At 47.1% G+C, this 22230-nt stretch overlaps 1 protein-coding gene across 1 annotated transcript; it reads left to right on the forward strand.

The window, feature by feature from the left end:
- Positions 1-902: 902 nt before the first annotated feature.
- On the forward strand, positions 903-2459 carry LOC138357431 (uncharacterized). The gene is made up of 2 exons (XM_069314282.1): positions 903-1545; positions 1720-2459. Exons 1-2 carry the CDS (start codon positions 903-905, stop codon positions 2457-2459), a joined length of 1383 nt encoding a protein of 460 aa, XP_069170383.1.
- Positions 2460-22230: the final 19771 nt, after the last annotated feature.

Here is a 22230-nt window from a genome sequence, read left to right on the forward strand (position 1 = left end):
GCCCAAGATATTTCAACCCCTGTTTTTTTTGTGCATATGTTTTATTCCACATCTCGTGCAATCCCCCAAGATTCTCCATAAGTTCCAGTTATCAGTGTTTTATACGGATTATTTCTCCGGATTTGTTGCATTTTATTGTCTTGTCCCCCAAGCACCGATTCCCGCGGTCCCCAAGTTCTTTGAAGAAGGGGAGACGAGTACCACCATTCACACGGAATACGGGCCACCGTTCATGAGCATACCCGACCTGTATTGTTTACGAATCCGCTCGCGGAGGATTTCAGGCTGTCGTTCCCGAGCGCATCCGTCTCCAGTGTGTTTACTACAGCGACGCTGGTCCCAGCTCTGCAGGGTGCTTGCTACAGGTCTGTTATTTTCTCATTTCTACTGTTAGCTAGACGTAACCTGTTCTAGGCTTTCTACAGAAGTAACGGCTCAAGGGGAAGAGATACATTAAGTGAGCCTGTGAGTTTGTATTCATACCAGATTTAAGGTGGATGGTGATCCGCCCTGCACACAGTTCCACACGTTCACCTGCAAAAAGTGTTTTTGAGAACCCTCAGCCCAGTGCTTATGAAAATCAGGCACATTGCTTGTTAAAGTTCCTCAAAGTGCCTGCCATGTCAGATTTTCCAGTTTTGCAAGTGCAGTAAGTGCCCAGTTTTTGTCTAAGCCTCAAGGGATTTAGGTACCAATTAAGTGTGCAGTGTTTTATGTTGCTTGAACCCCACCTGGCCCCATCATTTACATTATTGACTGTGCAGTGCTTATTTTTCCTGGTGGAACATTTATCTCTATCTCTGAACATTGGAACCTTAAGTGTGGCCATTGGTGTCTGCGTTTTTCTGTTTTTTTTGTTTGTGGCACGAGATATTGGAGCTTTAACTTTCGACACTAGCACAATGGCCCCAATCAAGATAAACTCTGCTTCGGCTGCTGAGCTGCTGCTGCTACCGGGTGTAGGAGATACCTTGGCCGCTCGCATTATCAAGTTTCGGCGTCGCCATGTGATCACGGAGGACAACATTTATGATATCAACCGCCTTCGGGTCAAACCCGAGTTGATGGCTGCTATATCGTTTGAGGTGGACCCGTCCCAACAGGGCCCCGGGCCCTTAGGTCAGGGGGCAGGAAGTCGTTCATCGTCCTCATCCAGCGAAACGGGAACCCGCCACTCCTCTAGGGGTGCCACCAGCAGCAGCCAACGTGGACGTCGACCTCAGTCACCAGCTTACTCCAGGGCTAGTGGCCAGCAAGGTACTCGGCAGGGGAGCCCCTCCCACCATCGATCGGCTCGATCAAGGAGACGGACAGCTCGACACTCGTCACACAGCTCTCTGACTTCCGATTCGGATGCCTCTCTATCCCGCAGCAGGCGGACAGGTTATCGCCAACAGAAAGAGACCTTCCGCACACCACCTCGGGCGTTGGACTATGACGGGAAGTCAGATTGGGCCACCTTCTACCGCCGCTTCACGTCTTATGCCTCGGAAAAGGACTGGAGCGGGCCTACGTCATTGACACAGTTAGGATGGTGTCTCAAGGGTAAGGCAAGTGATTTTTACAATCGCTTACTGGACAGAGAACCGTCGATCGATTATATTCGCATGATGCATAAGATGATCAAGCGATTTGGCGATAGGGAAGTTCTGGATGTAGCTATGATGAAGTTTAACCAGGCCCAGCAGGAACCAGAAGAAGATATTGCTGATTGGGCAGATAGGGCCCACCACTTGGCTCATCGGGCCTACAAACATGTGCCACGATGGGAAGTGGAACAAATCGCAGTAAAGAGATTCGGCCAGGGATTACAGGACAAGACTCTGGCAGAATACATTGCCAATGCAAGAAATTCGTCAATGGAAGAGGCCATCGACCGGGCCCAAACCTTCCAGCACAATGCCGTAGCAATCCACGGCTCCGCAAGTTCAAGCAGGCACGACTCCCACCGCCGCGGGTCCCAGGGGCCAGCAGTAAGAGTGAATGCAGTGGGCAGGTACTCTCGGTATGAGCAACCACCCAGGAGTAAGGACGCTTCTCGGCGCTCGACACCAGGTGCCTCGCCGGCTACCAGTCCCGAAGGCCGTGGAACCGGTACTCACCACCCGTCGAGTGCAGGCTCGGGTCCTTCATCTTCCATGGACACGGAGGCGAAATTGGACGTCTTGGTAGCAGGTGTCTCAGAACTCAGCGGGAAATTGGATCAGGTGTGTGAGAGTTTGAGGCGTCTCACAATGGCCATCATATCGCCGAATTTTCGTCGTTCCCCATCTCCCAGGCGATCGCTGCAGTGTTTCAGATGTAGGAAAGAGGGTCACGTGGCTCGGGAATGTCTGGAACCGGGAAGTGATGGGGAGGGAAGCCGCCGGCTCAGGGACCCCCTGGGCAACAAGCTGCGCGTTTCATTTGAGGACGAGAAAGAGTCTTTAAACACGGATGGGTCGGCCCAGTCGGCCTAACTCCGACCCAATGTACAACAGGCCTAGAAAGGGAGAGCACGATAGGGGCGGGCCAAGGGACGTCGGGCACGGAAGAGCAGGACGGGGGAAGAGATCACATAACCATCAGACAGCTCAGATCCGGCTCTATGTTTTGGATCCCAGTCCAGATCGGGGACGTGGAGGTCAAGGCGATTGTGGATACAGCGGCCGAGGTCACCATTATCTCCCAGGAGATCCATCAACGGTTGAACCCACCACCCCAGGTGATACAACACATAACCTTAAGCACGGCGGGGAAACAAATGCACCTTACGGGAACACTGGTGGGCCCCATCTCCTTGCTGGTTGCGGGACGGGAATACACTGTGGGAGTGTATGTGGCGCCTATTGCAGACGACATGTTGCTAGGGCTCGATTTCATGAAAAGATACGGTGTTAGTATAGCCCTAGACAAGTCTCAAATGATATTACAGGGACAGGTGATTCCTATGAAGCTAGAGACGAAAGAGGAGCCTGACCCTAACCTAGCTCCGTGCATCGCTAAGGTAGCAGTGTCCCAATACACTGTTATCCCACCACATTCAGTGGCCAGGGTCAAATGTGAAATGGACAAAAGTATGCCCCAGTGTATAGTGGAGCCCCTGGAGGATGGGCAGGTGCCAGTGGTTCGCACACTCCATCAGGAGGGAGAATTCCTGAAGGTATGTGTACTCAACGTAACAGGGCAGAATATCACATTAAAGAGGCGGATGCATGTGGCCAATGCAGAGGCAGTATGGGAAATTTTACCGGGGCCGGGCCCAGCGGTAGCAGCAAGGGCAGTGGGGAGGGTACGAAGTGAAACTCAAGTCAAATTACCTCCCCATATGATGACCATGGTACGGGACGTCGAGGAAACGCTGTCAGCAGAGCAGGCAAGCCAACTGACCCACCTGTTATGGAACTTCCAGGACATCTTTGCCACAAGTGAATTTGACCTGGGATCATTCAAGGAGGTATCTCACCACATCGACACGGGTAATGCAAGACCTGTGAAGCAAAAAATACGACGAACACCCGCATGCTTCGCACAGGAGGAGAAAGGACACCTTCAGCGCATGCTCGATGCGGGCATCATCCAACCGTCAGTATCTGAGTGGGCATCGGCACCAGTTCTGGTAAGGAAAAGGGACGCGTCAGTTCGGTGGTGTGTAGACTATCGAGGGTTGAACTCTCGCACCATAAAGGACGTGTACCCACTCCCTCTAGTCGATGAGTGCCTGGACACCTTGGCGGGAAACGAATGGTTTAGCAAGCTAGATGCCAACTCGGCATATTATCAGATCAACATAGCAGGAGAAGATCGGAAGAAGACGGCATTCATAACGAAATACGGACTGTTTGAATTTAAGAAAATGGCCTTTGGTCTTTGTAATGCCCCGGCTACCTACGCCAGGGTTATGAACTTGGTGTTGCGGGAGCTAAATTGGGAAACTGTGCTAGCATTCTTGGATGACATCCTGGTGCTGGGCGATTCATTCCAAAGCCACCTCTCCAACCTAGCACAGGTATTTGCGAGATTCAGAACCTATGGTTTACGCCTGAAACCACAAAAATGCGCCCTCTTTAAGAAACGGGTTGAGTTCTTAGGCAGGATGGTCAGCAGGGCAGGACTAGAACTGGGAAAAGAGGCGATAGACACAGTGGTGAAATGGCAGAAGCCGGGATCATCCAAAGACGTGGAAAGATTTCTGGGACTGGCCAACTACCATCGGACCTTCATAAAGGGATTTGCAGAGTTAGCCGCACCCCTATACGCACTGACCGGCGGAAACAGATTCGAATGGGGAGACAAGCATCAAGAGGCTTTTGCAGCTATCAAAATGGCCTTAACTACAGCTCCGGTGCTGGGATTACCTAATGGACATGACCCCTTCATCCTGGACACCGATGCCTCCGACTGGGCGATAGGAGCGGAGCTGCTACAGGTTCAAGAGAAGAAAGAAAGGGTAATTGCTTATGCCAGTTTCGCATTGACCCCAGAACAGAGAAGGTATTGCACCACGAGGAAAGAGCTATTGGCAGTAGTCAGGTTTACCAGGCTGTTCCGGCACTATCTCTTGGGGCGGCCTTTTACCATACGCACGGACCATGGCAGCCTGGTCTGGCTGGTTAGGTTTAAGAACCCCCAGGGCCAACTAGCACGTTGGCTGGAGGAGCTGAGCCAATTTGATCTAAAAATCCAGCATAGAGCAGGTAAAAAACACAACAATGCAGACTCTTTATCCAGGGAGGGAGGCACTCAACAGGCATGTACCCACTTTCGCCAGGACGTGCCAGTGCAGGACCTGCCGTGTGGAGGATGCTCATACTGTCGCAGGGCACATCAGAACTGGGCGACCTTCCAGGAGACGGTAGATGACGTCGTCCCACTGGCTACGGGGTCGTTCAGATGTGCATGTAACGTTCAGATCCGGGGGACGATTAGACGCGTGAGCACTATAGCCCCTATTCAAGACTGGTGGTCGGAGGATTCCAACTTGGCTGTCTTCCCATGGGACCCTGGCGAAGATGGCCGAAGAAAGCCTGCCGAGACGCTTTATAAGGAAAAAGACGCAGTGGCCCCAGAAGTAGTAGACATTAGGATCATCACCAGAACAACGGCGGACAGGCTAGGGTCGCATTTACTCGAGTTACAGGAGCGGACGGAGAGAGACCCGGACATAAGAATGGTAAGAGAATGGGTGGGAGGCCGTCAGCCAACAGAAGGGGACCTGTTCGGGGCCAGCCCTGCAACAAAATACTACTGGTTAAACAAAGAAGCACTCCTCATGGAAAATGGGCTTTGGTGGTGGCACAAAGTAGATCAGGGGGGAGCCGCCCAGAAGCTTTTGTATGTACCCAGCAGCCTGAGGCAGGAGGTACTGAATCTGTGCCATGATATACCTGATATGGGCCACCAGGGCCGGAATCGCACAATGGAGCGGGTCAAAGCAAGGTACTTCTGGTACGGACTATCAACGGACGTCGCAAATTACGTGGCATCATGCCACCACTGTAGTATGAACAAAAAAGCATCCAAGACCAGCAGGCATGAGCTGCTTAAGTACCAGGCGGGTGCACCAATGGAAAGGGTACACTTGGACATTCTGGGACCATTGCCTAAGACTCCGAAAGGCAACGAATATCTCCTGGTAATGGTAGATCAGTTCACTAAATGGATTGAGTGTGTGCCACTACCGTCCCAGACGGCAGAGAACACCGCCCGAGCAGCGCTCGATGGGTTCTTCACCAGGTTCGGGTATCCGTTTGAAATCTTCACCGATCAGGGCAGGAATTTTGAAAGTGACTTGTTTACGAAGCTCTGCGAATTGATGCACATCCACAAGGCCCGTACTACCGCCTACAGGCCGTCGGCGAATGGGCAGGTGGAAAGGTATAACAGAACCATCATGGATGCATTGCGGTGTTATGCCAGTTCCCAACATGACAGCTGGGACACCTATATCCAACACATAGCAGGGGCCATCAGGTCTAGTGTGAACCGACAGACGGGGTTCACGCCCAACAAGTTAATGCTCGGTTGGGAAACCAACCAGCCAATAGATTTAATGTACCCCCGGGAGGTGCAACTTCAATCAGATGCAGTACCTTACCTAGCAAATTTGCAGAAGGAAATTGAGAAGGCGCATGGACTGGCACGGAAGTCTCTATCCACGAACCAGGAACGAATGAAGAGAGATTATGACCTACGGGCACGGCTACAGGTCTATGAGAAAGGGGACCTGGTTTACCTGCTAGACACGGCACAGGTGAAGGGGCAGTGCCGGAAGCTATCACCGCAGTGGAAGGGCCCAGGCGTCATCATCCACAAGTTCTCATCTTGTTTATTTAGGGTCAAGCTCCAGAATGACAACATCACAGCAAATCATGATAAACTAAAGAAGTGCAAGGACCGTACATGCCCGGGCTGGATTGAGAAGTTTAAACATCATATGTCACAGGTTCAGGACCCAGTGGGAGGGCCATATAAGGACCTTTACTGTGTGTGTCGGCAACCATACGATGGAAAGTTTATGGTGCAATGCGATATGTGCGCGGAATGGTTCCATGGGGTCTGCGTGGGAGTGACTCTGGCGAGTGTACGGTCAAAACCAGAGTATGCATGTCCTCGGTGTGAGCCATAAGAGCAGGAAAAGAAAAAAAAAAAAAAAGAAAAAAAAAAAGAAAAAAGGAAAAGGAATAGTGTAGTGTATGCAATGTTGAAACAGTTCGTGTATAGTGCAAAGACAATACGGGTAATAATTGTAATAGGACCCATTCATGAAAATAGACTTTTTTACAAAAAAGACATGTTGTATATAGTGAAACGTTTTCCCTCCAACATACCCGTTGTTCTATAGGGACGGGAGGAGTGTAGAGGGAACCACATTCAAAGTGCCCGCCAAGGAGACATTTTACAGTATAGGCAGGGCTGTGCCCTGATTGGTGGACGACGACGGCGCACGGCCTACCCGCGCGGCAGCCCGCGCAGGCCGAGTGGGCCAGATTTGAACTGCATGTGACCCAACGCGGACGACGCCTGCCCGGCACCACTGGCACTAAGGATATGTGCCCATAGGACCCCTAAGAGGCATTGATTCCCTCTGTCCTACCCTTCCTGAGGAGCCTAGACTTGCTCCACCTACCCTACCAGCCCTTCCTCTCCCTACGACGACAGTTCCAGGTGAATTACTGTACTATTGTTGTAACACGTGGGTCACCTCTACAAAAGCATGCAACTTAAATACAATAAAAACAACACAGAATACAGAACAGAACAAAAGAAAACAAAAGACCACCGGCCAGAAGGGCCGACAGCATTTCACAATAAACCACAAACATGATAAAGACATAGAAAAATACAGCATACAACAAGGCACAAAGTAGAATACAATGGCAAACTAGCAAGCACAGTAACATCACAAAACAAAACCGTCATAAAACAAAACATACATCAAAGGCACAACAGGGAACATCACAGTACAATCACAATACATACCAAACAAAACATAAAGAACAAACACGTACAACAGGTAAAGCACGCCATAACAAACGGAAGGCAAAACAAAATGGCACAACCGAACAAAGAGCACTTGCCAACAGCCTGAAGGGCACACAATATGATATACACAAGCGCATACGACATCCACAACCGAACACACAAATACACAGGAACCGCACACCCACCCACCAGCCATACAAAGAAAACCTACAACATACACTGGAGCACGCAGGAACCGGGAAACAAAACCCACCCCACCCACTCACACACACACACCCCATCCTCACTGCACACAACAGGAAACACAGAATACACAGAAATCATTTCCGAGGAACAGCGTGAGAAATGTACTTCTCCGGGAAAACAGCGGAAGGATACTTCGCCTTGTAAGCCTCCCAGACCAAATCTTCAAGGTCGGTAGGGTTTTTGATCCCCCTCTCCCGAGGGGGTATCATAAACTCAGGAACATCGATATCGGTCACTGACGCAAGTCGCATAACGAGGCCGGGGAGCGCCATCCACGCCCATCGAGGAAGCAGACGAGGGCCGCCGAGACTGCCACGCCGGCGCACACATTGGAGCAGGGGCCGGACGACGAGACTGTAGCACCTCCATGGATACCGCAGGAGACACAGAAGAGACTGCTGGTGACGGAAGAGGCGGCAAGACCACTGCCGAGGAAACGGGTAACGAGGAAGGGGCCACAGTACTCTCAGAGCGAGCATCCTCTCTCAACACCATCACCAGGCCACCCCGCTCACCACCAACCACAGTAGGGGGAACCACCCCCACGAAGAACCGGAGCCACCCCACGCAGGCAACGCACCTGAAGCAGGACCCTCGGACACCAGACCAGGAGGGGAGGCCGAAACGCCGGCACCGGCATCCTCAGGCAAGTGTACCACCACCACCACCGTAGTGTGCACCACATCTGGAGCCACCCCACCGTCAACGGAAGGACGACACTCGTCGAAGTCGCCAACTTCAGCCCACGCAGAAGAACGCCGGGAACGCTTAGACTCGGGCCGCACATCATCAGACCCAGAGGCAGACTCAGCGACCCGCGCAGCACTAGCCGGGCGAACCGACGCACGCCGCAGTACGGCAGCCTCCTCAACCACACGGGGCACCAGGCCAGGCACAGGAGGGAACGCCGGATCGACCCCAGCTCCCAGCACAGCCGGAACAGACGGCGAGGGTGCAGGGACCGGGACAGACACAGCAGAGGAAGAACTGGAAGACGAGGGGTCCGAGCAAACGGCAGTCGGAAGAAGCTCAGGAACACCAGCCGGAGCAGGCGGAGCACTAGGCGAGGACACAACCTCCGGAGGAGATGCGGCAACAACAGGGGGCGCAACAGGCGGAGCAACAGCTAATACAGTGGGCACCTCCTCAGCCGAAGAGACGTCCACACCCACTGAATCATCCCCCACAGGAAAGGGCGGAAAATCCTCCTCACTGAAGAGATTCACCGGTGCAACAGCAGGTGCAAAACAGTCAGCAGCCTGATGGCCCAAAAGACCACAACGATAACACGTCCGCGGCTGGCGGGCGTAAAACACCCGAACGTTGTACCCCATAAGGCGCACAGAGGACGGAATATCCGCCCGGAGTCTCATGCCCAGGGTGCGAATGTTAGACCTCACACCCTTAAGAGGACTACAAGACACCACGTTCACCCTCACACTAACTACCGCGCCAAACTGGCCGAAATACCGCCGTAGCAGAGCCTCTGGAAACTCCAAGGGAGCCCCATGCACTCTGATGTTAGTAAGTGCACCACTTCTGTCCGAGAGGGTGACAGTGCCCGCACCATCCGGCAGGGGTAGTGTCCGCCCCTCGTATCGCCGGAGAAAATCGCGATACGCCACCTCCTCTGTGAACTTCACAATCGCCCTACGGGCCGTTACCAACTCGACCCCATAAATTGCAAACACAGGGACAGAGAGCATTTCACAAGCCAGGGCAATCTCCGGGTAACCAGCCCGCACAGAGAACTCTAGTCCCACAGACTGAGCCCGGACGACAGGGGGTAGAGGGACCCCCATCGTAACGCCACGTCAGCATAGGCGAGCAGACACACACCCGCCCCCAACCGGCCGAAACTGGCAAACAACACCAACTGCTGGAGCGCCGATGCAACACGTCCGCCCCGTACCGAAGCCATGGCCAGGTCCCTGACAAAAGGTGAATGTGACACTTTATACAATAGGCTCTGAATGTCAACCGTCACCGTTCGTAAGAACGTCAAAGTAAGGGAAGACACAAGTGAGTATGAGAGCACCAGATGGTTTCTGGTTGACCACAGCCTCGGCCAGGGCTTATATACCGGCGGCGGTGACTGGCGCGAAGCTGGGTCATAGACGAGGAACCAGCAGTGTAAGTGGTAGTTTGCTGGTAGTATATTTGAGCCGGCGAGTCGCGGGTGCGCATCTCTTGTGGAAGGTAGGCTGATGGGAAGGGGGAGAAGGAGTGACAGGACAATAAATTTTGGCACGCATTGTTGTCGATTCTTGATGTTGACAGATAATGTACGAGCATACTTTTATTCAAGATGTAAAGAACAGGCAAAATCGACTGCTATGTAAGGGATAACCGTAACAACTCCTCCCCGAAGAAGTCTAAGGTGCTGATGTGGATTGGAGATTGGAAGTGAGAGGTTCCACTTGGTGGACTGGTGATAGGACGTTTGAGACGACATCGTCCGAGCTGTTGATAAGAATATGTTGGTGGTGTAGTGCTGCAGAGCCCAGCGAAATATGGGTTGGTTGGAAAACCGAGCCTACTGCAAAGACCGAAGGGAATGGTGATCCGAGATGTTGATGGGATGATAACCTTGGAGATATGATTCGTAGTATTGTAAGAAGGGTATGATGATGAGTAGCTCCTCTACGATTGTAGTAGCTGATTGGTCAGATTCCATCTCGCTCAGGTATCATGATCGGTATCAACGTCGGTGCTGCCGGCGTCGATATTGAAGATAAAGGGTTTCCTAACATCTGGGAGATGTTGATTTCTTTCAGTGTTTTCTTACACAGGTCACTGGTAGAGTTGGTGCCACAATCGCTCTGAATCTCCTTGGGAAGTCAGCACTGTTGAAAGTTCTTCAAGAGGTGCTTAACAACGAGAATAGTCGTAATGGTCTTGATGGGATCGGCTATAGGGAACCTGGTGGAAGGACACGGGATATTTCTGATATGGATGTTACTTGAGCTGGTCCTGGGCAGAGGCCCGATGCAGTCGACAATGAGCTTACTTAACGGCTCAGAAGACACAGGAATAGAAATCAGTGGTGCCTTGAGTATTGGAGCGTTCGGCTTACCTGCCATCTGCCACGTATGGCAGGTGTTCAGGAAGTTCCTTACGTCACGAACCATACCTGGTCAATAGTAATCCTTTAATAATGCATGATAAGTCTTGCTGAAGCCGTAGTGTGACGTAGGCCCATGGGCCAAATACATAATCTACTTCCTTAAGGAGGTAGGAACTACCAGCTGGTCGACATTAGCCCAATCGTCCTCCTCCTTTAACTTACTGGGCCTAAATCTGCGATATAAAATCTAATTATCTTTAAGAAAATACCCAGGGATAGAATCGGTTTGAGTTTGAGCCGGAAAGAACAAAGGAGTTAAGGATAAATCATCTTTCTGTAACTTATGGAACTCCAACAGGTTGAGATTCAGTGGGAGGCCCTGAGAATCTTAAGGGACTGGCTAAGGGACTACTTGTTGCGTTCGAGTGACTTGGGCACGAGTCGTCACCATGACTGGCTGGGAGATGTCCTCTACTTCGTTGGCTTGTTGTACCTCTGCAACGTATATCATAATAGGGTTTCGGTGGAAGAGTCACCTGTGGTTTGTTACTTATAATGAGGTTCGTGGGTTCTTGATGTTCTGCCAAGTCGTTGCCCAGGAAAAGTTGAAGTCATAGCATGGGGAAAGGATTTTCCCTGATTGTGACTTGGACTTCACCACGGACGAAAGAACAATCCAGGTGGAATCTAGTGAGTGGGTATGGAGTGGTTGCAGTGAGGTCGGTGATGAAGACGGTTTCTCCTGTGTAGTTGACGTTGGGTGCAGCTCCTTTGAGGAGTATGAATTGTAGAGCAGCGGTGTCCCTCAAGATGTTCACTTGGAACCTTCCCTCAGAATCTCCACCGTTGGCAGAGACATTTCCGGGATATAGGGTGTATGTGGAATAGAGAAAGATCAGAAGCTGGAACATGAATATTTATAACAGGCTCATGAGGTATAGGAGGTGGTGGTTTTGGCTTATATGACTCGCTGCTAGTCTTACAGTGAGGTTTGGTACACTTTCAATTGTGTGCTCATATACCTTACAGTAGCGGCAGTAGAGTGAGTAGTTCACATCAGCAGAATGCCCTTTAGTGGAGCTCGACCAAAATGATTTACTGGGAGTGTGTCTGATGACGATTGGGGTATTAAACTGTAGGTGTAAGCCAGTTGCGCACACTTAGTAAGGTTCGTCTCTCCTTTGTCTGAAAGGTAAAGACATATGGGGGTAGGAACACTACGAAGGAACTCTTTTATCAAGATGAAGTTGAGGAGATCTGTTAAGGTGGTGATTTGAGCTGATTCCAGCCACTTCATCACACATCTTGTCTTATTTTGGCCGATTTCAAAGTAGATGGTGGCATTAGATTTGATATAATCCCTAAATCTACGTTTGTAGCCTCTATTGATAGAAGCTAGGCATCAAGAATTGCCTGTTTCAATACATGATAGTCAGTCTCTGTAGCCAGAGAACTGAGGGTCAAGGCAGCTCTACCTGTCAAATGGGGCCAGTGAAGTATCGACCATTGATCCTGAGGCCGACTGAGTTGGTTAGCTAAAGTCTCAAATGAGGTAAAAAATGCATCCATCTCAGTTTCTACAAAAGGTGGCATTAACTTCACACAGTGTCCAAAACGCTTTGCGTAATAGTGGCTTTAGGCATTGTATGTACTAGCCCTAACTATAAATCCATCACTGTTTGTAAAATCTCTTTTATTTATGTACCTTACCTAAATAAAATAAAAATAAACAGTGAGACACATTTAAACATACTGGGAGTTTAGCTTCTGCTTCCTGGCACTGAGTGACGTGGGCAGCTCCAAGGTCAATCTCCCGTTGGCGAAACTCTAGAATGGCAGCATGTTTCTCTCGTTCCAACTGGAGAGCGAGGCCAGCTTCTCGTTCTTTTACCCAAAGAGTTTCTCGTTCACGTTGAAATGCAGCTTCCTTTTTTTTTATCCGAAGAGCTTCTCGTTCATGCTCACGTTGGCGGTCAGCTTGTTCTCTCTCCCGTTCTCGTTCGAGTTCAACTTGTTCTCTCTGGAGGGCAGCTTGCTCTTTCTGGAGGGCAGCTTGTTCTTGCCGACGTTGAAAGTCCATGCGGGCTAATTCTAGCTTCAACTTCACGACTGCTAGAGTTGTCTTATCTGCAGTTGAATGTTGTTCGTGCGTCCCTGAAGTGATAATGTCATTGTCTACCAAGTAGTCTAAAATCAGATTATGGAGTTCAGATTTGGTAGCTCCACGAGGAAGGATGATATGATACTCAGTGGTGAGTGTCAGCAACTCGGCTTTGGTAACACAAATGAGGGTACCCACTTAATCCTCTGGGTTGTGACGGAAAGCAGCTAATCTGGACATAGTGAATGAATAAAAAGACAAGTAATACAGAGAATGTCCTTCTGCAAGTAAACCAATATGTGAGTTGGATTGACGAAGGATGACGTGATAAGACTGGTAACTCATAACTATCCTGTGTGAAATTATAATTATAAGGTAAGGTAAGGTTACATCGAGAATTAAAATCATTAATGATTAAATCATGAACGGTGAAGCAAAAGGTTTCGATGTAGTACAAAGGAATGTAGAGATTTCTATACCCCAGTACTCTATAAATGACGAGGATAAGGGCAAGAGGTGTCCTACTGAACGTAGGTAATAATTACAAAGTTACAATTCTTTGTGCTCTGGAAAAGAATGGTAAACTCCCTACCTGGGTAGGTAATTACTGTGACGGTGTCCCACCCCTATATTTCTTCCTTTCCAGCTTAGAAGAGTCATATCTCCATAGCCTGAGTATTCTCTGATGTTCAGTGAACATTTTCATGTGTGGGAAAGCGTGGAGTGTGATTAAGCTGGCTGTAAAATGGCCAGCTATGTTTGATAATGCAAGGGACTTACGCCTTTTGGGGCACAAGACGGTGCCGAGCCATCCTGTTTGGCGCATAGGCGTCGTGACTCCTCCCGGCACCTGATTGGCCAGGTAAGGTCACGTGCCGGAAGTGACCATTGACGAGAGCTCTCGGGGGGGTGTGACGTCACGAGGCGGAGGGCTCTCCGGTCGGCTGGCGCCTGGGTGGGAGAGTACGTCACGAGCCGCCCTAGAGTGAGGACGCGCTCGAGTGAGCTCCGGATCTAGAGAGCCCTTACCAGTAGATTTAAGCTTCGCTTCGATTCTGCAGACAGTCTGAGAGGCCATCCAACTTCCGTGGAGTGCCCAGAACAAGGACGGGCGGGATTAGAGAGCCAAGAGCTCTATCAAGAGTCTGCAGCAGAGGGAACGTTGGCCTGGTGACGTCTAGAACGCAAAGAGGACCACGTATTACACATCAAGCGAGAAGCTACGGCCGGGCTAAATCTACTAGCAGTGAGGCAATGGGAAGCTGTGCTGGACTGCAAGGTGTCGGCAGTGCCAATGAGAGTGGAGGACAACGACAGAGGTACCTGTCTCCAATACCCCATACAAGAGGAGGAGGAAGGCAGTACCTGTTGGGAGTGAGCACGGCGAGGACACGATAACATGAGGACGACGGAGGAACCTGTGTGTGTGGGACCTGATCGTCGGCAGACCAGAAGCCAGGACCAGGAACCTCAACGAGGACGAGTCAGCTTCATGGTTGGAATGAAATAAGGTAGATAATTGTCCCTCCCTTTACCCCTTTTGATCTAGGCAATCTAGGGTATTTTATATATTGTGAACATTTCTACTCATCATTTTATTGTCTAGGTGACAGAGCATTAGGCTAGGAGCCAAGAGCTCATGTAGGCTTGATGGTGGTGTGAACATAAACATGTTGATGCGGTGACGTTAGTGATCCAGGAGATAGTAGCTGGTTTGCAAGGAGCCAGCAACGAACTTTGAAACACTCAGCTGATCGCGTTGCCAGAGGCAGGTAGAGCCCCGGTCGTTTCTGACAGTTGGAGCCGCAGCTGATCATGCTGCCAGAGGCGCGAGGTGTGTGCCCGCGGCTCGAGGTGTGGACCCAGTCAGCTGACCTTAGGACATGAGTTAGGGACATGTCGGCCGAGCGGACAGCACGCTGGACTTGTGATCCTGTGGTCCTGGGTTCGATCCCAGGCGCCGGCGAGAAACAATGGGCAGAGTTTCTTTCACCCTATGCCCCTGTTACCTAGCAGTAAAATAGGTACCTGGGAGTTAGTCAGCTGTCACGGGCTGCTTCCTGGGGGTGGAGGCCTGGTCGAGGACCGGGCCGCGGGGACACTAAAAAGCCCCGAAATCATCTCAAGATAACCTCAAGATGACCATGTTGCCAGAGACGTGTCATGAGGAGTGTTGCCGACAGAGGATGATATCCATTTTTAGACATTTCTTTATGCAATTTATATGTGTATATATGCCTTTTCTTCAGTAAACTTTTAAACTAACTAATGAGTTTAAGTGAGCTTCAATTCTCTAGGGCTATATTTATATGAGATCATTTTATGACACCTTGCACTGCACGTGATATTGCATATTTGATTAAGATAACCAATAAGACCACTGACGTGTTGCTGGGACACGAGTATAAACACCCAGCTGTCGACCTGAGTAGAAAAAATATCCAAGAGAGCATCCCAGTGTCAGGACATGCAGGTTCAGGTGAGTCATAGGAGGCTTGAACCTCCCCACTCGCTAGGGGTGTATAAGGCCAGCCCTTGGCCGACTGGGGGAGCCCAAGGGCGAGCAGTGGCGCCTGGTACTGAGGGGCTAAGACCCGTAAGACGACCCCAACCATAGGTAGGAAGGGAGTGAACCCTGACATTACACACTTTGAAAGACAGCGTAGGGGTTCGAAGAGTGTCAGTACTGAAGAAAACTGCTGTACAGGTCCCAAACGTACAGTGAAGTCCTGGATTCGAGAGGAACTAAAGTAGTGTACATCCTTCTGCGTTTGTAGTGCAAAGATGGACATTATAGCCTGGAGACAGATCAAAGTACCTGAGTATTGAAGGGGGTTATCTCTCTGAGTGAGAAACGTCTGTAGGGACGAGATTAAGGTGGTAAACACAGGATATATCAAAGATGATTAGACTAACTAACCACTACGAGTGTGAATTTGCACATAAAACATCTATGTCATCTAAAGTCAATCCAATAGTCACAAATTGCCACACCTGAAATGTATAAAGTGTTAGTCACCAAAAATATACTCAAAAGAGTACTGAAAACAAAGCGTTTTGAAAACTTCGTCTATCATAAAGAAATGCATTAGAGGACGGTTAGAATACTCAAGATGTAACTTTGGTTTAACTGTGTTAAAGCCAAGTAACAATTTTACAACTTTAAGTAAAGGAACTAGGAGCATTACCTGAGCAAGACTCCCAGACAGGCCCCCCGCGTCTGATGGACGTGGGGGTCATAGGATCATAATGATCATAATCATAATGTATTATGATTATGATCAGATCATAATGTGATGTGATCTGGAATAGCGCAGTTACTCTCCTGGCAAGTGTTGTGCCAAACGCACATTAATAAAAAAAAAAGAGGTAAGAAAATCAAATAAAGCTGCTGAATCCTTTACTGTGTATGAATTGCGGGTGAAAAACAAGAGCATAAACACTTTAAAATATTGAATGTAGCAAAGCTTAACAAAAATTTACCTTAATCTTACACAAAATAATGATAAACCATAAAGGACAAAAATCCCTTAAACACTTGGCTTAACCCAATCAAAAAGAAAATATATACAAGTGAATTTACGTTACTGACATAAGGTGAATGTGACACTTTATACAATAGGCTCTGAATGTCAACCGTCACCGTTCGTAAGAACGTCAAAGTAAGGGAAGACACAAGTGAGTATGAGAGCACCAGATGGTTTCTGGTTGACCACAGCCTCGGCCAGGGCTTATATACCAGCGGTGACATCATACTGGCGCGAAGCTGGGTCATAGACGAGGAACCAGCAGTGTAAGTGGTAGTTTGCTGGTAGTATATTGGAGCCGGCGAGTCGCAGGTGCGCATCTCTCGTGGAAGATAGGCTGGTGAGAAGGGGAGAAGGAGTGACAGGACAATAAATTTTGGCATAAATTGTGGGCGATTCTTGATGTTGACGGATAATGTAGTAGCATAAAGATATTGAAGACGTAAGGAACAGGCAGAATCGACTGCTATGCAAGGGATAACCGTAACAATATAAACAGACAGACACACACTCCAGAGTCATGCAGGGAGCACGAGGTGAAAGTATGTGGGGGCAGGCGGTGACATCACATAATATGGTAAGTGAGCGGTGGCTGGATAGTAACTACGTGTGCATGGGACATATACACTGAAGAACACTGAATGTCTGCGGCCATGTTATTTTTCCATCTGACAGGTGTCTGAGGCAAAATCATACAAAATACTCTAGGTGGCGGCTCTTACCTTATCACAAGTCAGTAAACCATTTGACCCTTTGGGACTAGTAAGCCGCATATTAATCAAGGTTAAACTGCTTATGCAGGAATGCTGGCAAAATAAAATAGGTTGGGATAATCCGCTACCCAATGCCTTACTAGAAAAATGGTAACAGTTAACAACAGATCTAAGCATCCTAAACAACCTTAAGTTTCCTCGTAATACTTTTAAACCTGATCAACCTATTAAACTGCATGTGTTCTGTGATGCCTCAGAAAAAGCGTATGGCACTATTGCCTGTTTACTCGTAAATGAGCAGGCAACCCTACTCACATCTAAAGCTAGGGGTGGCACCGTTAAAGAAACGGTCATTGCCACAACTAGAATTAACAGCCCTACTAGTGTTAGATTGGCTCACTACCTGACCAAAACTTTAAATAATCTCGACTTCACAGAAACAGTGGTATGGTCAAATAATGAGTCTTACAGTGGGTAAGGAGAAAATCCAGTTGACTACCTTCCCAGATGACTGATGTTAAGGCAATTAGCCAGAGACGAAATGTGGTTCAATGGATCTCAGTGGCTAGTCAGTGACCAGTGGCAAAAACAAAGGCCATAAGTCATAGAGACCAATGCCACTGTTCACACTGAGAAATCAGAACCACCTCGGACTCTGGCAATTGATCCTAGTCAGCACTTTGAATTAAGTAAATTACTATGTGTAACACAAGTAGTATTTGATTTCCCAAACAAAATGGAATCAAACACCAATTTCCTAGTCCATTAAAGTACTGGCTTAAGCATGACCCAGTCGACTGAAACGTATGGGAAGGATTATGAAAACATCTCTGAAAATTAATAAAAGATCTGGTTCTCTGGTTTGACGCAGACAATAAAAATGTACTAAGGTGTGGAGAACGCATGGAACATACCAACATAAATTTGGATGTAAAGAACCCAATGTTTCTTCTCTGACACAATATCATCAGCTGGCTAATTGTGTTACACAAACACAAGCACGGCACCTTACATGGTGGAGTACTAGATACTTTCACCGACCTAAGGCAACAGTTCTGGCTTCCTCAAGGTCGTCAGACTGTAAAGTCTATCATAAATTTAGTGTAATCTGCTGGAGGTATGACGCTCAGGTGTGTCCTTATCCAGAACCTCCACCGCTCCCTAGAAAATGAGTTGTCCACCTTCGTCCTTTTGAGACCACTAGGGTAATCTAGTTACCCCAGCTCCTACAGTTAATGCTCCTACGCAGGAGCATTAACCCTCACAGGCACCAAGGACAAGGTTCCAGTGAAAGCATGCATTTGCCTCCTCACTCGTGAAACTACCAGGGGAGTACACGTAGAAGTGACTCCCGATATGAGTGCTGAGGTACTCTTACAGGCATTCCCCAGGTTTGCTGCCTGTTACGACCCTGGGTTCTTCAGTGGAAACCAGAGGTCAGAATTGAACTAAATAAGCTACGTTTGAGTAGAAAAACGCAACTCGATGTGTGTCTGTTTGTATCTTCCCTGCCAGACGTAAGACTATTCTTGTTTCTCAAAGAGCATTTAAAGACTGAACTGGGGGTTGATTATTAAATAATAACATAGGCACCAACTATGCTTACTAATACTTTCTAATCATTTGTAAAGTAAACCTGAGTAAACTTGGTATAGGGCCGCGGTACGATTAGTTGAGCAGTCTGCCGGCAGCGAGCTAGCTGGACGGGAAGGAGATGGAGACTCGGTCTTCTCTGGTTGCTGGCTGTGGTGAAAGGAATTACCTCCTCCTTCCTCTTCGTTTCCTTATTTCTGTGTCTTGTTCAAGATAAGTATACTGAGTACATTATTCAATCTCTGGCATACTCATGTTCTATGTGTAGAGTAGTATATTCTGTGTGTAGTAGGTGTTTTTAGGGTTTATATTACTAGTTATTCTAAAGGGGGTCCCATTGGAACCACGTGGTCCCCTACCCTAAGCTGACTCTAACTTCAAGTTATTCAATAGTAGAGCTTTACCCTAGCTTGTGTTCTGTGTAAAACCTTGTATCCTGCTTATGTGGACCAAGGCTTTTAACGTAAGGTAGTGTGGTAAAGTTATTATTATTATTGTTATTGGTGTGAATGTATATGGGGGGCTGTTAAGGGGTTAATAAATAAGTACATGAATTATAAGAGTATCGTTCTTCCTGTGTAGGAGATCTTGATCATTCCCTAGACTGACCTTGTTGTGTAGCCAAGTAGTCAGCACTACTTCTAGTTTCCATGGGGGCCGGGCCTTACTGATCTCCCCAAATAGATACATCTTTATTCTGACTGACCTTACCCCTTAATAGTACCAGTCCCCCATAGCAAGCCACCACACAATATTATTTATAACAAGTGGTTGGCCAGTCCGGGAGGAACTTTATAATTGTAAAAAGTTAGATTCTTGAGTGCCAAAACTAAAATTTTTTGTTTTCCGCAGAACGGTTGTGTGCTAGCCTAGGGTCCAGGACCTAGATTCAGGAAGCTCTGTGTATTTCTTCGTAAGTGGGTTTGCTACGAAGGTTCCTAAGTGCGCCTTAAGAAGATGCTTAGGTGCTATTCAATAAGGTATACTTAGGAAGAAAAATTGTTGGTTCACCTGCGTGCCGATAGAGGTCACTACTGTTTCGTTTGGCCAATCAGAGAGCAGCAACATTCTTCATATTGAAGATTTAGCGCTGGCTTATCGCAGCTCTACTGCCTCCTATTTACGTCGAATTTTCTTATAAAATTAGTATATTTCGAAGTAAAACAATGTTTTTTCAACTTCTACAGCCAGCACCGACATTGTAGTAAACAAATATGTTACATTTGTTGTTTACCTACGTAATTCTAAGAGATACTGTGTAGCTGTCCTTGTTGCTCGGAAGATGCGCTGACAATTATTGTATATATTTACTGAATTTACCCAAGGGCCACTAACTATCTAGTGACCTCGAAGAGAACAGAAAGCCGGCGGCTTGTTGAAGGGCCCGCCAATTGTCTTAATTATATTTTTTAGCTGGAATTTGGCATTTACGGCTTCAGCGGGTAGGCGGTTCCATGGGTTTATAGCCCTCTTGGTGGAAAAAACATCTGTTTTCAGTCCTACTTGAAAGAACATACTCTCCAACACTATATCTGTGATTGTCCTGTTATCAGTGACTTCATACCAAATGGTATGAGGTATTTTGAGCTCTGTAATTACTTCATACACTCAGGAATATTGGAAGATATTCTTGTGCTGCACCCAGATTTTGCCAGTGGAGGCTAATAGATCAGCATTAAGTATTTTGTTCTCTCCTAATTCCATGTATGACTGGCCATCCTGTGAGGTGAGCTTGTAGCTGGTTTTTGATCTACACTGTGTGGTCCTTTAGACAGAATAGGGAAGCAGCACATTGCTGTGTATACCTAAACATGTTTAAAAATACATTGTTTGAGAGGAGTTTTGTAGAAACTGGTAAGAGTAATTATAATATAATGTTTCCATGATTCAGTGCTTACCTCTTGTGAAAATTGCTTAGAGTTGTTTAGTCAGAGTTGATTTGTTTTTTGTATTGAGGCTGGTATTTTCTAAATTGATTCCATGTACAGTATGTCTAACCATCCTGTGAGATGGGAGTATTAGATAAACTTATAGCTAGTTTTTTATCTACACTGTGTAATATTCCATATAGAATAGGGTAGCAGCACATTGCTGTGTATACCTAATCTTCTTAATAAAAAAAATCAGTAATAAAGATTTTAAATTATAGTTTGTATTATTACAAATACAGTACTGTATTATCCTTATTAAATCATGTTGACCATGGATCATTAAGATCTCATGTTGATATGTAATACAAGTCATATTTCTTTTGAACTGCTAATCCATGCTAATCATTCATTAAATTGTGTATTATGTCTCAATTTTTCACTTCCTTGGATATACTGTACAGTACAAAAAGATAGGATAAAAATAAACCAGTAATATTTCTTTCATTATATTTTTCATTTAAATAACTGCATCAATATTTTTACAGCTGACAGGATTTGTTTTACCATACAGGTGCATTATTTGTTAAAAAAAATTTGGTTTATTGTTACACACAATGGTGCTACATAGCCTTCCCAGCTTGGTGCCTTCTTTTAATACTTACTGATTAAAAAATAAATAATAAATACATTTTATTCAGGAAAAGTACATACAGTTGATTTACAAACATAATGTTGGATTTATAGACAGAGCTAGTACATACAATACCTAAAGCCACTAATACTCATAGCATTTCGGGCAAGGTGTGGGGGAAAAAACACAGACTAAAACTTAGTAATCGGAATTAGGTATAAATTGTGTTGAAAGAAGGAATAAAAAATACAAAAAGGGGGGTTAGCATAGCATAACTCAGCAATTGCACATGTTGGTGAACAGCGTTGTTTAAAAAATAGCAAGACATGGGTTGACATTTAGGAGGTAAGTTAGGTTACATGGAGTTAATTAGGCAGTACTTGGTTTAACTCTTAAACTGGTTGAGAGGTACAGCCTTTGACATGATTCGGGAGGTCATTCCACATTCTGGGTCCCTTGATTTGTAGAGCACTTCTAGTTTGGTTACACACAGCCAAATTGAGTAACAGGAAGAGGTCTTGGACACAAATTTGTTCCATGCTAAATGTAGAGGAATCAGCTGAGTATTCCTCAAATAAAATAAGTTGCCTCAGCTTATAAGGTAAATAAAATAAGCATTTCTCAAATAAGTAGCTGCCTCACCTCACTGCCTTACTGCTACATAGCCTTCCCAGCATGGTGCCTTCTTTTGATAATTACTTGTTCCACACCCAAATTGTATAACAGGAAGAGGTTTTGGACCCCTACTTCCCTCTCTCTTTTTTAATAATCTACAGTATATAGTCATAATTATAGCTTTAAGTATTCAATGAATAAAGTTTGACATTTTTACCCTTCTCCTTACCTAACATCATTTGTGCAGCATATTTTTATTTTATGTCTCACCCAGATTTAATTTCAAAATAAAACCAAACTAAATAAATTAGAAATGGGTATGTATAGCTAAGGTACACCCTTACTACTAGGTGAACAGGGGCATTTGGTGATAGTAAATGATCCCATCAGGCAGGGCTCATC

The sequence above is a fragment of the Procambarus clarkii genome, chromosome 78, assembly GCF_040958095.1.
Source record: "Procambarus clarkii isolate CNS0578487 chromosome 78, FALCON_Pclarkii_2.0, whole genome shotgun sequence".
NCBI lineage: Eukaryota > Metazoa > Arthropoda > Malacostraca > Decapoda > Cambaridae > Procambarus > Procambarus clarkii.

Coding starts and splice junctions, on each gene's coding strand:
- LOC138357431 (XM_069314282.1), top strand. CDS start 903: ATGGCCCCAATCAAGATAAACTCTGCTTCGGCTGCTGAGCTGCTGCTG. Junction 1,546..1,719: donor GTTAGGATGGTGTCTCAAGG/GTAAGGCAAGTG, acceptor CTGATTGGGCAG/ATAGGGCCCACCACTTGGCT.